The sequence below is a fragment of the Geotrypetes seraphini genome, chromosome 4 (genome assembly GCF_902459505.1).
Source record: "Geotrypetes seraphini chromosome 4, aGeoSer1.1, whole genome shotgun sequence".
NCBI lineage: Eukaryota > Metazoa > Chordata > Amphibia > Gymnophiona > Dermophiidae > Geotrypetes > Geotrypetes seraphini.
Genome location: NC_047087.1, coordinates 209,140,436 through 209,158,030, shown reverse-complemented (window position 1 = coordinate 209,158,030; position 17,595 = coordinate 209,140,436). Strand labels below are relative to the sequence as shown.

The 17,595-nt window shown below is 43.5% G+C and overlaps 1 protein-coding gene across 1 annotated transcript in view; it reads right to left on the bottom strand.

Moving 5' to 3' along the window:
• LOC117359378 (LIM domain-binding protein 3-like) overlaps positions 1 to 17,595 on the bottom strand; it is a 123,400-nt gene that overhangs the window by 18,215 nt on the left and 87,590 nt on the right. Inside the window, exons 8-10 of the mRNA XM_033942031.1 lie at positions 16,319 to 16,499; positions 11,639 to 11,759; positions 8,472 to 8,587 (exon numbers count right to left, since the gene is read on the bottom strand). Coding sequence (XP_033797922.1) covers positions 8,472 to 8,587; positions 11,639 to 11,759; positions 16,319 to 16,499 — 418 coding nt within the window. The remainder of the gene's footprint in view (positions 1 to 8,471; positions 8,588 to 11,638; positions 11,760 to 16,318; positions 16,500 to 17,595) is intronic.

The window sequence follows — 17,595 nt, the reverse complement described above, 5'->3', positions numbered from 1 at the left end:
ATTTAATTAGTTTTCAATCCTGTTTTCCCCAAGAGCTCAAAACAGGTTACAGGTTAACATACATAATAAATTTCTTGTCCTTCCCCCCATTCCCAGAGGCCACCATCTCATCTCTTCCTGATCCTTTCCTAACCCCAGTGTCCTGCATCTATCCCTCTCTCTTCCCTTCCTCCTACTCTCCTGCTATTATGCCTCCCCTCCTCCCCCCCCGTGCAGCAATTATCCTTTCACTTTACTTCCCTCTCTCCTGCCATGTGCTCCCTCTCTCCCGAGGGTTCAACATCTGGGTTCAGAACTGCTATGCCTCCTATCCTAGACATCTCTTATCTCCTTGTATGGACCCGATACCTCTCAATCTCTCCTCCCCCCCTCCCCATACCCAAAGACCTTCCTGCGGGACCTGCCATATCACAAACACTTTCTGCATCTGCTCTGCCGGTCCGGCATCTGTTCCCTCTGTCTTCAAAAGGCAGCAAGTCTCGGGTAGCGCTAAAGGTGCACTGCTGCTTCCTGTCTTTGCTTGGCCCCGCACAGAGGAGCTAACATTAAAAAAAAGACAAGACCAAGCAGAGAGGATGGACCAGCAACCGGAAGCAGCAGCACATCTTTAGTACTGCCTGTGACTCGCTGTTTTTTGATGACGGGGGAATAGATGCCGGACCAGTGGGGTGGGGGGAGAGGAAGAGAGTTGTCTGACTCATGGGAGGAACAAGTTGCCAGACCATCGGGGCAGCTGGGATCCAATGTGTGAGCTGGAGAAGGGGCCGAATGTGTTTGTCACAAGCCATATGCACGTGACTTGGCATGTCTGTGCTACCCCATCACTGTATAACTTTGGCTGAGCATCTTAATCATGTTAAGCTCACATTCAGATTTAGAGCACTATGTACGCTATAAGAAAAATACTGTTTTAACATAATATATGAAGTATGTCAAACCTCTGCCAAGTGATCAACTTCTTGTTAGGACTAAATACATGACAACCATAAAACTTTATTAGAAGTTGGAATGGAGTCTACATTAGTCTGCTAAAAATAAAATTAGATAAAGAGGCTGACTTGCATTCAGTGGCTGTCTTAGAGATGTAGTACTTAGAGAATGATGTCTGGGTTACTGTTATATTGGATTACAATCTATTCAGGAAAGACAAAATATAAAAAATGAAATTGAAGCGGCAGAACTATAGGGTAAGGAATCAGCACTGGAGATTAATTTGGAATTGCATATCTTTTTATATACAGACTTCCCTCACAGGCAGAAGAGAGATTTAATCGAAGGCATTCATGAAATTGCTATGAAAGAGGATGTCAGTCTGCAAGATGTTGATTGGGACATCCTGAATAGAGAATGACACGGGGACAAATTTTTCTCCGTCCCCGCAGGAACTAATTTTCCCGTTCCAGTAAGTTATTTTCCTGTCCCTGCCCCATTCCTGCAAGCTCCATCCTCAACTGCACAAGCCTCAAACACTTTGAAATCATAAGTGTTTGAGGATTGTGCGGTTAAGGCAGAGTTTACAGGAATGGGGGCAGGGACAATGACAAAACTCACGGGGACTGGACAGGGAAATTGAATATTTCAGATAAAGAACAAGCAGTACCTGCAACTTTACTTTTGATGGTTGCTTTAGCTACGGACAAAAATTGGTTACTGAGACTTTTCTTTAAGAATAAAAAGAAGGACTTTTTGGGTTTAAAAATTCAAATGTACCCAGATTTGGCTAGAGATACCCAGAAACGTCGTAGAGAATTTTTACTTTTGAAACCAGGTGTGTTAGCTCTAGGGACGACTTTCTTTTTGCGTCATCCATGTAAATGTATCGTATATTATTCGTCACAAATTGAGCCTTTCCAACTGTCAACTTTCTTGTCAGTGTCAGGATTGGAAAAAGAAAGTGCTAATGCCCTGTAATATAATATGGAAGATATCCTGAAGCTCAGCTAATTAGGTCTAATTTCTTGATTAGGATTTGTTCCTTTAATTTTTGCTTTTGTAACATTTTGAATCCATTTATACCGAAGGACTTGAGCAGAATTTAAGTGTATGTTTTGCCTTCCGAATTTCATTTTTTATATATTACAAAATTGCTTAACTTTTGCTTTCTGTACAAGTTTAAACTTGATATGTATATTGAAAATTATAAATAAATAAATAAAAAATTTGTCCCTGTGTCATTTTCTAATCCTGAACTCCTAGGGGAATTTGCATAGAGTTCCCTGCTTGCACAAAATTCTATAATTCCTATGCATAATTCTGCTGGAGCACTGGCATCAGCCTTGACAGCTCTCCTCCATTCTTCTTCCCCTTCCCTGCCTAATCGCACAGCAAGAAGAGGTGACACATTGTATACGTCAGGTCACATCTTCCTCCTCTGCCATCAAAGGCTTGTCTGCTTATCTGAATGTGTGGGATTCTGTACAGTTGCACAGTTCAAATGAGCAGTTGGACCTATGACAGCAGAGGAGAATGCAGCCATTCACCTCTTCCTTCTCTTGCTACACAATCAGGGCAGGTAGGGAAGACAGATCAAGTCGGGGTAAGTACCATGAGGTGTCATTGGGGTGGGGGTGGGGGGTGTCTGAGGGCTGAAGAGAAAGAACATGCTTAGCTGTATACCATAGAAACATAGAAGATGAAACATAGAAGATGATGGCAGAAAAGGGCTACAGCCCATCAAGTCTGCCCAATCTGCTTACCCACCCCCTGTCTATGCCCTAATGACCCAATTTCCTTATCTTGACCCTCATAGGGATCCCACATGGGTATCCCATTTATTCTTAAAGTCTGGCACGCTGTCTGCCTCGATCACCTGCACTGGAAGCTTGTTCCAATGATCAACCACTTTCTCTGTGAAGAAATACTTTCTGGTGTCGCCATGAAATTTTCTGCCCCTGAGTTTGAGCGGGTGCCCTCTTGTGGCCGAGGGTCCCTTGAGAAAGAAAATATCATCTTCCACTTCGACACGTCCCGTGAGGTACTTAAATGTTTCGATCATGTCTCCCCTCTCCCTACGTTCCTCGAGAGTGTAGAGCTGCAATTTGTTCAGTCTCTCTTCTTACGAGAGACCCTTGAGCCCCAAGATCATCCTGGTGGCCGTCCGCTGAAACGATTCAATTCTGCGCACATCTTTACTGTAATGTGATCTCCAGAATTGCACACAGTACTCCAGATGAGGTCTCACCATGGCCCTGTACAACGGCATTATGACTTCAGGCTTTCGGCTGACGAAACTTCTATTGATACAACCCAATATCTGCCTTGCCTTAGATGAAGCCTTCTCCACTTGATTGGCAGTTTTCATGTCTGCACTGATGATTACTCCTAAATCTCGTTCCTCTGAAGTCCTAGTTAAAGTTTCTCCGTTCAAGAAGTATGTCCTGCATGGATTTCTGCTTCCGAGGTGCATGACCTTACATTTCTTAACATGTGGTAGGAAGCATAAGCTTGTGGGTATGGGAAGTTACTTTAACACGGGGGTGGGGGGCAGAGCACAAGTTCGGTATTCTATTGTGGTATGCCAATAGAGAAGAATTTAGGGTGTGCCAAGGGGTATGGGTGCATAAGAAGCTCTGAGGATGGGGTGCAGGACAAAATGAGCTCTATGGTGTTACATGGGTGTGCAGAGAAAGGCTGTGAGAAAGTGCAAGCAGAAACCTTCCCGTCAGAGAAGAAGAGAGAACCACTAGAAGTTTTAAACCTGGGGCTAGCAGCAGAAAAGCCAGTGGAGTTCCTTGTGGAGAAAGGAACTCAACTAGGTGAAATAGGTGAAATACTTAATGCTTATAAAACTGCATTTAATTTTTCTTTCTAGTTTAGTCACAGTTTAAGAGTAGCGTACACACCAAAAGCAGGTATACTGACTAGTAAAATAGGTGTTTTATGTGGGACAGGAGGATCATGTGACCTGCATTATGTGATACCCTCTTGGACCCTTAATTGGAGTGTGAAATCTTAAAGCACAAGTAGGGAGACCAGTGCATGGATTCCCCCTCCCCCCACACACACACCATACACTAGTCAGTGGTATGGATAATTGAACTAAATTATACAGTTTTGGTGAGGAGCACTGATATATAAAACACTGATATAACCCCCCCCATTAAAAAAAAAAAAAACAACAACTACTGACTTTTGGAAGTGCCACAGATATAGGAAACTATCTAGAAAGAATCCAGAATATCACAAGAGGTGTACATTTCAGAATGACGCAATAATTTTGCCTTGGTTATAAAAACAAACAAACCAATAACTCTCTTAGTAGTAAAGAGAGATCCTCCTAGGGATAGTGGAAGGAGGCCTTACACAAATAATGTGGTTACAATTGTAATAACTCTCTTAGTAGTAAAGAGAGATCCTCCTAGGGATAGTGGAGGAGGCCTTACACAAATAATGTGGTTACAATTGTAAAAGTTTATTATTTCTGTTGATATTGTGAAACATGAATGAGTCAAAGGTCATTGAATTGCTTGAATTTGGTCTGTTATTTTGCTCTGCTTTCATTTCCTTTTTACCCTGCCCAACTATAATAAAAATTCATCTTTGTTAGTTATCGACTATATTTCCTCATCCTCCAAAAACTTTTTTTTCTGTTCTGTTAACCTTTTTCTTTTACAATACCAGCCCTTCTTCTGCACCTCCAGAAAACCATTCGTGGCCGTTTCTAGTTATGCCACAGACGTGTGGTGTCTCTTTGTGCCCCATGCTGTGTGAAGGTTGGTGCCAAGGGGAGCCCAGAGCCTATCCGCACAGACCCATGGGTTATATTATGAATGGGGAAAGTAATTCTGATGTCATACCGAGTAGTCATCCAGGATTCAGTGATCACTGGATGAGGAGGAAGTGATATCAGGACTTGGGAGTAGCTTGAGTCCCTGCAACCTGCAGTGAAATGAAGGCAATAATGGGGTCCACTATTTTTAGCACCGAATTACTGCACCCCAAAGTGAAGAATTGTCAGCAAACCTGCCACAATGGCCACATAAAATGGTGGACTTGCAGGAGTTATCACCCGGGCAGCTCAGAGCAATAGAGAATGACATGGGGACAAATTTGTCTCCATCCCTGTGGGATCTATCTCCATCCCTGAAAGCTCTGTCCTCATCTGCACAAGCCTCAACCATTTATGATTTTAAAGTGTTCAAGGCTTGTACAGATGAGGACAGAGCTTGCAGGGATGGGACAGGGACAAAACTTGTGGGGACGGGACAAAGCTGGAGATAGATCCCATGGGGATAAGGACATATTTGTCCCCTTGTCATTCTCTACCCAGCAGCGACACATGCAGACAACATGCCACTGGCAGAGTACTCTTGAGGGAGTGATGCTGAAGGAAGCAACCACAAGGCCTTGGATATAGTGCAGATGATGAGCCAGTGATCCACAGTGAGCTTTTGTCATGACTCAAGGTATTACAAGATGGCCTATGCCAGGGGTAGGCAATTCCGGTCCTCGAGAGCCAGAGCCAGGTCAGATTTTCAGGATATCCACAATAAATATGCATGAGATAGATCTGCATCTCAAGGAGGCAGTGCATGCAAATCCATCTCATACATATTCATTGTGGATATCCTGAAAACCTGACTTGGCTCCGGCTCTCGAGGACCGGAATTGCCTACCCCTGGCATAGGCCATCTTGTAATTCCTTGAATCATGACAAAAATCTTGGAGAAAGAAGACCATAGATGGCTGAGAAGAATCAAAGAGGCAATAGAGATAGCAAAACAACCTAATAAATCAATGGAGATAAAGGGTTCTTTATTAACAAAGCATAGAAACTGCTTACCCAAAACAAATTTAGTGCATAAAGGACTGGGGTCGAGGACAAACGTCTTCTTCTTCCCTCTGAAAGTTTTAGAATATGCCTCAGAAAATTCTACCCCTCCCCTCCGAATCAGAACTGGCCCAATTAATTTTCCAGCCTATTTCCCACCAGAATTTGGAGTTATGACCAACACATTTTCCTACCAAAATTAAATTTTGTGACCAACAGACTTTCCTGTCAAAATTCAAATTTGTGACCAATGGACTTTCCTGCCTCAATCACCTCAAGCCCCAAGCCAATGAGGTTTGAGGATCTACTATATATAAAGACAAACTGCAGACCTCACAGCACAACCTGAAGAAAGCCACAGCATGATGGAGATAGGAGGATGTGGTTCAATTTAACATATGTTAAATTATGAATTAACTTGCATTAAGTTGATTTGCAAACATTAAAAAGTAAACTGAACGTGTAAAATGAACTGAAAATACCTGAAAACACATTTGTGACAGTTAACATAAGAACATAAGCAGTGCCTCCGCCGGGTCAGACCATAGGTCCATCCTGCCCAGCAGTCCGCTCCCGCGGCGGCCCAAACAGGTCACGACCTGTCCAAATCACCAGAAGGGGCCCCCATGCCACCTTGGTTTCCTATTGAGTCCTATCTTCCCATCAAAGTCCTAGCCCTCCGGTCTTGCACATGCACGACCTGGTCGGGTTTCTATACTTATTTTCTGGTTAGCTTTCTCAGTATCCCACGATCCCTTTATCCCTCAGGAATCCGTCCAGTCTCTGTTTGAATCCTTGTACCGTACTCTGCCCAATCACGTCCTCCGGTAGTTCTGAAGGGTTTTTTCCCCTTGTGTATATCCCTACTATTATTCCTTTTTCCATATCACTTACCTATGTCGCCAATGGTACTGGCCCCAATGCAGATCTTTTGAGATCTCAGGATTAATAACTATAGGAGATGCCTTCTATCTACAATAATACAATTATAAAATATAGACAATTTAAGTTTACTCATTTCTTTTTGAGAAGAAACATTAAAATGTTTCTTCTGGGCCATGAAAGCTCATTTGTTCATTCCAGTGATTCCCAGACCTTTCTTGGGAGAATCCCAGCACCTTAGATTTTTAGGATATCTGTAATGAGTTACATTTGCACGCATTGCCTCCATTACGTGCAAATTTAGCTCATGAATATTCATTGCAAATATCCTACAAACCTGACTGGGTGGCATTCCCCCAGGACAGGTTTGGGAACCATTGGTCTATCAAATCCATAAGTAACCAAAGAGTTCTGCCATTGTTATGGTATACAATACAGAAATGGTGTTTTCAGGCAAATGATAAGTCTGAGCAGTAACAGAAATATCATTTCATGAAACACGGCTGAATTGTGAATCCAGACTGGAAGACAGTGCAAATGTTGACAATGTGATGCTAGTAAAATTAATATATGTATGTTTTTGTTTATTAGATTCTTGATTCCCTGCCTTTACTAAGGACAGATCAAAGCGGCTTACAATAGAATGTTATAGAAACAATGGCGTAGTAAGGGGGTGGGGTGAGGGGGGGCTAGCATCCCTCCTCTCTGCCCCCCTGTCTCTCTCCACTCCTCCCTCGCAACGTGTGTGCCCCCCCTTCCCTTTCCCCCAACCTCTAGTTGGAGTTGCTGCTCGCGGCGGTCAACCACGTGCTCCTCGCGACCCCGTTGGCTCTCCCTCTGATGTCACTTCCTATGCACGGCACCCGGAAGTGACGTCAGCAGGAGAGCCGACGGGGTTGCGAGGCGTATGTGGTTGACCGCCGTAAGCAACAACTCCAACTAGAGATACGGGGGAAAGGAAAGGGGGCACGCGTAAAATGGGGGATCAGGGAAGGTGTGAGAGGAGGCGGGGCGAGGGCAGGGAGGAGCACCTCTCACCCTCACTACGCCACTATCTAGAAAAGAACACCAAAGACAGACAGAAAAGAAATTAGGCCATTCATTCAAAGTACATAGGAGGAGTTAAAATTTGAATATTAAAGTACTCATATTCATAATATGAATCAGATTAGTTTGATGTGATGTGATGATTTTCATGACAAGATCTCTTACAGTAATTGATAACCTTTTCCATCCATATACATGCTAATGGACTGTGATGTGACATATCAACAATGTTTTCTTTTTCAAGGTATATTACACGTCTGACCAGTTCTTCCTTTGGTTAGATTTGTTGTAGGACGTTTCCTTCTTAAGTTTCATTAAGTTTTAGTAATTGACTTTATGTACTATCATTTGTTATCACATTGTCAATTGCTGCTCTTTATTATAAAAATGCAAATTTCAATAAAGATGATTGAACTTAAAAAAAGTACTCATACTTCCTTAAAGTTCATATGTGCTCTCTGGCGGTAGTTCTCACTACAAAAAAGTGTCTTCATATCCATGTCTGCAATGGGTAAGGCTAACATCATTTCCTAACATATTATAAAGATTTTGTTCTTACTTTTTATAATAAAGTAGTTTCTGCAATTTGAAAAAAGTACCTCAAGGAAAAGATCACCATGTCTTGCAATGAAAGGGTCCAACTGCTATTCCACTGCATGCATGGATCGTGTACAGAGATTAGAGGTAAGATGTGTGTCAGGCAAACGAGGAGTTTCATCGGTTACATGTCTCGGATACGTTGTAAAATGCAATCTGGTTTCAAGACACTTACTGCACAGATGAAGCAGGTGTCGTGCCAAGTGTGTCCAAGAGCCTCGATGAACTTGTCTCCTGCCTCCACTGGGAAATCACAGCCATGGCATTTGGTGCTGAAGAGTGCAACGTAGTCTAAAATAAAACATATTGCGTGAATAAGAGTGAGGGGAAAAGGGTAGCACTCATATGTGTGGTTCATTTCAGCAAAACAGTACTTATACTTGGATTTAATCAGCTTGGCAGGTTCCTTTCATCCTCCAGCAAATGCTGTTTAATGGGCAAACATTCCGGTCCAACATTCCCTTGCTCAACACACAACAGATTGCTTAACTTTAAGATATAACACTAGTTTGCATCCTAGCAGGTAGTCTACATATCAGCACTTCAGCAAGCTTGACATATTTTAGTACAACTACAATATCCTTGAATATCTGATTACAAACTTACAGTCCTAAAGAGGTGAGATCGGTGTTGCCAGTTGGGCTACTTTTCAAGCCCCATGGTGAAAAATAAAGGGCTTTGGTGGGTGGCAGGTTTTGGGGCTAGTTTTTTTCTGGAATTGGGCTTATTTTGGGTGGGTAATGGGTTTGCTGGCAAACTTCCTGGTTTTTTTTTTTCATTAGTTCTGCTACAGCACAACGGACCAATCACAAATGACCTTATGGAATCTGAGGTCATTTGTGATTGGTCCATTGTGTCCCAGCTGAACCAATGAAAATTCATGACAAGACAGGAACAGCACACCCTCTTCTTTAGGCCATCAATATATACATTCTTTTTAATGTGATAATGCCTACCTTGGCTGCTTATTTTGATCATCTTCCTGCTTTTTTGTACTACTGTGCCGATGATGTACTGTTGCACTTGCCTTTTGAAGAGAATCACTCTAAATCTGCTGGGCTTCTGGACAATTATATTCTGAACATGGAGTGGTGGGCTACTACATTCAAGTTGAAACTTAACACTGGTAAAATAAATCTGCTGCTGTTTTGGACTCTTGTTATGTCCAGAATTTGAAGAACTTTTAATTCTGGGAAAGACTTTTATGTTAAGTGTTTGTTTTTATTATGCTTTTCCTGAATGTTTTGTATTTGGGTTTTGGTCTTTTGTACACCATTATGGACTGTTTGGGATAAGTACAGTATATAAATAAACATTTGTATTTGTATGAAGCATTTGTTTGATAAATTAGAGGGGTTTCCAGCGGAAATTGTTTGGGCTATTTTGGGGGCTACTCCAAACACAAGTTGGGCTACTTTTTGCCATTAGTTTGGCTGGAAAGATTTTTGCCATCTGGGAACCCTGGGTGAGATCTTTAGCCATTGCACAATGCTGACAGCTAGTGGCCAGATTTAGAAGAAATGTGTACTAGATTTTGGACCTTTGCTGTGATAGCAGAGCTAGAAAGGGGACTAGCTAGAGTAGGGGTAGGCAATTCCAGTCCGCGAGAGCCATAGCCAGGTCAGGTTTTCAGGATATCCACAATGAATGTATGAGATGGATTTGCATGCACTGCCTCCTTGAGATGCAAATCTATCTCATGCATATTTATTGTGGATATCCTGAAAACCTGACCTGGCTCTGGCTCTCGAGGACCAGAATTGCCTACCCCTGAGTTAGGGTATTATATAAATGGAGAAATGCCAGAATTCTTGTAAATTCATGATAGATGATGGATCCAACTCAATAGAAGGCCCAAAGTGGAAGAATGAAACCACCATAACAAAAAAATTATTAGCAACTAAATTGTAAGTGATATCTTTTCATAAGGCTAACTTTGAAGAATTATACTCCCTTCGCCAAGTCAGAGTCCTTCTCCTTTGCATAAAGGGAGAATACTTTGGAAACAGAAGTAAACATGTACCTAATTAACAAAATAAAGTGATGAAAATATGGCGAGGACTGCTCATAGAATTCTTTCCAACTTCTGTATGCGTGTGTGCTTGTGTATGTTTATCTTGGTTGTATGTTTTGTGGGTGCTGGTGGGGCAGTTTGTAGAGGGTAGCTGTTGTTTTTTTTGAGTGAGGTAGATGTGGGGAGTATTTTTGGAGGTAGATGCAATTTGTGGTGTGGTGAGGCAGTTGCAGAAGCTATTTTATGGGGGTGGCACAGTTTATTGGGGGGGGGGATGGGGTTGAGACAATAGAGAAAAATGATGAGGCAGTTTGAGATGAGGAATTCCTTAACTGCTGTTTCACTGTATGTAAGTTTGTGTACCATAGAAGCTGTAAACACCTTCACCCACAGAAATTCATTGGGTCATTTTTTGGGAGGGGGGCTTATTTCTCTGGAATCCCCCAATCCATTTTTTAATTCAATCTGCTTGATATTCAGCCCACAGTAATAAGCAGTGTCTGAGCTAACTGACCCCAGATATCCAGTGCCTGGGTGTGTGCAGCTTTCAGCATTGAATATCTGAGTCTCTGGGTGCCTGCCAATATTTGAACTGGCACCCGCTTTGGCTCCTTAGCCGGTTAGTTGGCTGAAAATCATCGCTAACTGGCTACGTTTGTGCTCCATCCATGCCCCGCCCCCAGCCCACCTCTAACCTAGCCAGTTAGGGGATAGAAGATAGGAGAAATATTCAGCAGCTCTAACCAGGGTAAGCCCATTTAAATGGATTTGAATATTGGGTAGAATGTGTCTTTTAAATGGTTTTTGCCATGTCCCAAAATTCATCCAATTTCATTAGATTTTCAGAGGCTTATGTTGCTCCTAGACAAACAGGCAGGCAGAGAGAAAGAAAGAAACAGGCATTCTTGACACTTTTTGTGTGATTCTTTTTAACTTCTGTTGGATTAGAAAGAATAAAAACCCAAGTAAATTGAAAAATCAGGCCTAATGCACCATGTTCCTTCAAACCAGGATCCAGGTGGTCACTTAAATAGGTAATGTGGAAGTGTTGGGTTTGGGGAAGAAAGGCACAACAGGGAAACCTGTAAGGCATGTACTATATATGACTTTTATGCTACTCTTTAGTGACCAGACACATCGAAGCTAAATCTGTTAGAATAAAAGGAAGAAGCGGTTACAAGCCAGATCCTACCTTGACACAGAATTTTTCCCATGACCTAGCAGTGAAATTTACTACAAATTTCTATGACAAATTGGTATACCCTAAGGACATTATCTGAGAGGCTATGGACAGCGGATGAGAGATGGAATGCTACTGATTTACGTACCTTTCTCACAGTAGGGCTCACCATCCTCCATGTGGAAGAGGCTGTTACCAAAGGGTTTCCTGCAGGCGGCACAGACAAAGCAGGTGGTGTGCCAAGTCTGCCTCAAGGCATGCATCACTTCCTGGAAAACACAACACTCAAAACGTCAAAGGCTATAAAGAAACCCCACTGCTCACCTCTAAGAAAACCCGAGCAAGCTTGAGTATGCCTTTCAGGTGAAAGCTTTACAGCAACTCCAAGATAAATATATCTGCTTAAGATAGGGTTACCAGATGTCCAGATTTGACTGGACCTGTTCTTTTGAGGGTATGGCCGGGGGTCTGGACGGCTTTTCCAAAATCCGGCACTTTGTCCGGGTTTTGAAAAGCCTCCTCCGAAATTGTGTCAGCTAAGAGGGCATCCGCAGAAGCATGGATGTCCTCTTGCATGACCAGAGCAAGCAGAGGGGGTGGGGCTAGGGCAGGATTAGGGACAGGCCTGGGGCATAACGGGGCAGAGATGGGCAGGCCTGGGGGGGTGGATTTAGGGGTCCAGATTTTACGAATATAAAATCCGACAACCCTAACTTAAGAACTTAACTCTAGTCTAATACTCTTTAACATTGTAATAAGTTAAGATCTAATTTCCTTCTATCCTGAAACCTAATAAAATGGCAGGTCCTTCACGTCAATTCCTCAGCCTATATTTTAGAGCACAGCTGACTTTTGGTCTTTTACTTACATCCTTAAAGACAGATTTTGTGTTTTGTTATCCCTAGACACTATCAGAGTGGGTGCTGCTCCGATCATATAAACCCAGATTTGTCCCTGGAAGGCAAGATTACCAGACAGAAATTGACCTATTTTTGACATGTGATGAGGGCAAATTCACTAGAAAAGGAGGTGCTACTTGGAATGGTCAGTAGTAAAAGGAAGCAGAGGAGAGACCAAATCTTGATGGTATCCATCCACTGGATGGATACCATCAAGATTAGCACAGGAATGAACATAGTTATATTGAATATTGTGGAATAAGAATTTAGAACTGTGATATAATTTTACTAAATTTGTTATATATATTGTTATAATTTTCCCTGACATAATTCTACATCAAGCAATTGAAAGAAGCTGTGGAAAAGAGGGAAGCATGGCGCGGACTGGCCTACAGAGCATCCAAGGGTTGAACACGACTGAATGGATAGTAGTAGTAGGAATGCTAATTAACATTAATATTAATTATAGCCAATTGATTGGTAAAACAAATTAGCATCTAATTATTAATTGTTATGCATGTAACTGACACTCCTCTATAACATAAACATAAATTTTTATTTCTATATATCGCAAAAGCCTTTCGGTTCTATGCAGTTTACAAAAGAGGTGGACTGACCATTGTCAGTGAACTACAGTAGAACTTAGGCAAAATGAATTAACAGTAGCATTACATTTGTATACATCTTAGGAAGGATTATAAGAATATAGAGCAGGGGTGTCCAACCTGCGGCCCCGTGAAGTATTTTGTGTGGCCCTGGTCGAGGGCGATGCATTGTTTTCCTTTGCTGCCCTCGGGTGTTTACCGTCTTGCCGGCTCCCTCCTCTGTCTTGCTGCAGCGTTTGCGTGGCCCCAGAAACATTTTTTCGGCTAGTGCGACCCAGGGTAGCTAAAAGATTGGACACCCCTGATATAGAGAAAAGGTGTGTTTTTTTGAATCTTTCTAAAGTGCCCGTAGGAGTTCTGGATCTCTGGAAGCGGCTCGGTTTGATAAGAGTCTGTTAATGAACCTGTTCTGAGTGCAGCCTTTGACATAGGGCAAGATCAAGAATGACTGATAACGTGTGGAGCGGCAAGGCCACAACAACAGGAATTGAGCAGTAAGGTAGATGGACAGCACTGGCGTACCTAGCATATGTGACACCCGAGGCCCATCATTTTTTGGCACCAACCTCCCCCCCCATCTGTACGAAAAACATGATTTTTAGTAACAAGCCACATGTCACACATGAGTACCTAGGAAAAGGCAGCATCTTACATACTGCAGTGAGCAGTACAACATCAATAAAACTAAACAAGCCAGACTAGTACAGATCATCCTACACCGTCAATCCTAACAGAAAACCAGTCTTTCGAACATACAGAATACACCTTCACCTAGTATGGAATATGTCATCACAAACTAACCCCTCCCCCTTTTACAAAACTGTAGTGTGGATTTTAGCCACGGTGGTAACAGCTCTGATGCTCATAGAATTCTGAGCATCAGAGATGCTACCACCACGGCTGGTGCTAAAAAATGCTCCACAGTTTTGTAAAAGGGGGGATAAAATAGAAATACATAGACAAAGGTTAAATTGAACCAGCAAGAAGCTGCATACAATGCAATACCACAGAAACAGTGACACATGTCTCCTAAAGCAATAAATAAATAGAAAATTTTTGTTCTACCTTTGTCTTCTCTGGTTTCTGCTTTCCTCACTTTCCTGTTACTCTCTTCCTTCCATCCACTGTCTCTCTTCTCTTGCATCTTCTATTTGCTCTGTTACTGTGCCTCTCCCTTTCTCCCTCCTTCCAAATTGGTCTGGCACCCATCTTCTTCCCTCCGCTCCTCACATAGTCTGGCATCTCTATCTTCTTCCCTGCCAGTGTCTTCTCCCAACTCTCTCTTCCCCATTTCCCTTCAGCGTCTTCTCCCTATTCTCCCTTCCCCATTTTCCTGCAGCATCTTCTCCCCACTCTCTGTTCCTCATTTCCCTTCAGCATCTTCTCCCCACTCTCTGTTCCCCATTTCCATTCAGCATCTTCTTCCCACTCTGTCTTCCCCATGTGCTTTCAGCGTCCTTCTCCCCCCTCTGACTTCCCCATGTGCTTTCAGCGTCCTTCTCTCCCCTCTGTTTTACCCTGTTTTCCTCTCCACCCCCACCTTTTCTTCCTTTCTCCCTCCCTGCCCCTTACCTTCATGGCACTTTCTCCCCCCCTGGCCCGGACATCAGGCCCGGTCCAACAAACCTCCCTGCCCTGTGGTCGGCGATGTCTAAACTGCCTTCTTGCAGCAGCCAGAGCGTTGTAGTTGCATATGGCTGCTGTAAAGGTCATCTGATGCAACTTCCGGTTGCGTCAGAGATGACCTTTATGGCAGAAACACACAGCTTCAACGCTCTAGCTCAGGGGTGCCCACATTTTTGGGGCTTGCGAGCTACTTTTAAAATGGCCAAGTCAAAATGATTTATCAACAATAAAATAAAAAAAAAAACACAAAGCACACTGTATGCTGAGAAAATGTTAATTATCATTCCTATTCTGGGGTTTTTTCAAAGAGGTCAAGGCAGATGACTCTATGCACTGTCACCTCAGTAACAACCATACAAAAATAGACAAATACTCCCCCTCCCTTTTTACTAAAGCACAATAGCAGTTTTTAGCGCAGGGATCTGCGCTGAATGCCCAGGGCTTCTCTCGACACTCATAGGCTCCCAGCGCTAAAAACCGCTATTGTGGTTTAGTAAAAGGGGGGCCATAGTGCAAAATATAGACAGCAGATATAAATTCAGACACATTTTGATCACTAAATTTAAAATAAAATAATTTTTTCTACCTTGTTGTCTGGTGATTTCATGAGTCTCTGGTTGCACTTTCTTCTTCTAACTGTGCATCCAATCTTTCTTCCCTTCTTTCAGCCTGTATGCTTCCTCTCCTCCAGACCTCATTCCCTCCCCCAACTTTTTCTTCCTCTCTCTCTGCCCTTTCTTTCTCCCTGCCTCCCTTTCTTTTTTTCTCTCTTCATGCCCCTTTCTTTTCCTCTGTTTCCCTTCTTTCCTTCTGTCTCCCTGCCCCCTTTCTTTCTCTCCCTGCCTTCCCCAAGCCATTGCCGCCGCCATCGGGTAACAGCTCCCCAAGTCACCACGTTGGAGGCTACTCCGTTCTCGAAAGCGTCGGAGAGAGACACTGAGGAGACCAGCTCTGAGGAGGGAGCAGCAGCCTGTGCGGCACGTGAGCCACGGGGGGAGGGGGGAAGGGGGCGGAGACAGCAGGCGCCGCACGGCCAATCAACGGAAAGAACCGCCCCAAACTACATAATGAAACCGAAGCCTTGAATGAGCAGCTACGCGGGTAGGGGCAGGGCCAGAGGATTGGAGGCGGGGCAGCGCGCTGCAAAAGTGCAGCTCATGACAGCACGCATGGATGTTGGCGTGGCGGATGGAGGCGGAGAGGGAACGAGATGACAGGGCGACGCAGAATTAAAAGGAAGAAGGGAAAAAGAAGGCAGATTGGCCCGGTAGAATTTTCCTGACCTGGCCTGCTGTGCACCCCCCCTAAGGCTGCACCTTAGGTGGATTTCCCCCCCCCCCCTTTTGTACGCTACTGATGGGCAGTAGGCCATGTAATGCTTTGTCGGAGAGGCATACAAATTTGAAGAGGACTCTTCCCTCAACCGTTAGCCAGTCTATAACTTGTGCATGTAACTTTAAGCACTAAGCATAACAATGTGCACATAATTTTGTAGAATTAAGAGGCATTTAAAAAAAATTATGCTGTAGACCTGATATAATGCAATTCACAGCACAGTCAAATAACTTGGACCCCCAATGTTTGTGTTATATGGAGTCTGCACTGTAGTTGTCATTACTTGGTGATTCCAGGGTATGGAATACAACCTGAGTGCTGCAGAGGCTCTTGCTAAGTGGAAGGACTGTAAAGCTCACTTACCCCCATGATCTTGGTGTGGCATTTCGCACATGTTGGAGCAAAATGCTGTCCATAGCAACGTTCACAGTACACATTGTTCTGCTCCTCCACAAAGCTCACATCAGCCAGCGAGGTCTTGCAGTTGGCACAGTAGAATTCCTCTGGGTGCCAAGAGCGACCCATAGCCACCAGGAAGGGACCTCTATTAGAGAAAAATGCAGAGAAACATAAATTAAAATGTCTGTGTATGTCAGACGGGCACTTTTACCACAGGAGTTGTTGTGTGAACAGGGCAAGTATCACTCTGCTTTTGTTTCACTGAGCAATTCTTAGACTTGGAAGCACAGAAACAGAATGAAAAAGACAGAAGGGCTTTTGGAGAACTTTCCATTCTACAAAAATTCACACATGGCATCCATACAGCGCAGCAGGGTTGGTGCAAGGGTTTCAGGTGCCCTCTGCAACCTATAGATTGGTGGTCTCATCTCTCTTTAATATTAATAGCAGGTCACACACACCCTTTTCCCCACAACTCTTTTACCAACTCTCAGGGCCACATGCACTAAAGTCAGCAATCGTCTAACCATCATCACTAAACCAGTTTTGACTGGTTCAGCGACGGTGGAATTGGCCGACCCCCATTCAGAAAACGGCTTACCGCGTGGTTTCTGCATGATCACTCATTCTCCGATCTGACCATTAATAAGCTCATTAATATTGAAATGCCATTTAAATTAGCAGAGCGATTGATGCTCTAACATGGTTTTGCGGTGCACCAAAAAAAAGTGATTGCTTTTAGTGATCTGAAAAAAAGCGACTGAGGTTGCAGGTTCAAATCCAGCACTGCTCCTTCTGACGCTAGGCAAGTCACTTAACACTCCATTGCCCCAGGTATGTTAGTTAGATTGTGAGCCCGCCGGGACAGATAGGGAGAAATACTTGAGTACCTAAATTTAAACTGCTTTGGTTATAAGTGGTAGATAAATACTAAAATAAATAAATAAGTTGCGTTTAGTGCCGTCAAAAATAACACCAGGTTCAGGGCAGTGTTAGGGTTGGTTGAGAGAAGGGGTGGTTGAAAAAAGGGTTGGTTGAGAGAAGGGGTGTCTAATGGCACCCCCTTCTCTTCCACCAACTGAACCACCCTGCCCTGAATGAGTTTCCCATGCCACTTGCCCCTCCCCCCAACCAGGTAGCCGCACTCTTGGTCCAATGGACCTTGACACCCAAAATCATAACCATGGTAGTCCAATGGAACCTCTGGCCTAGCTAGGACAGATCCCCTCCAAAGCAGGCCA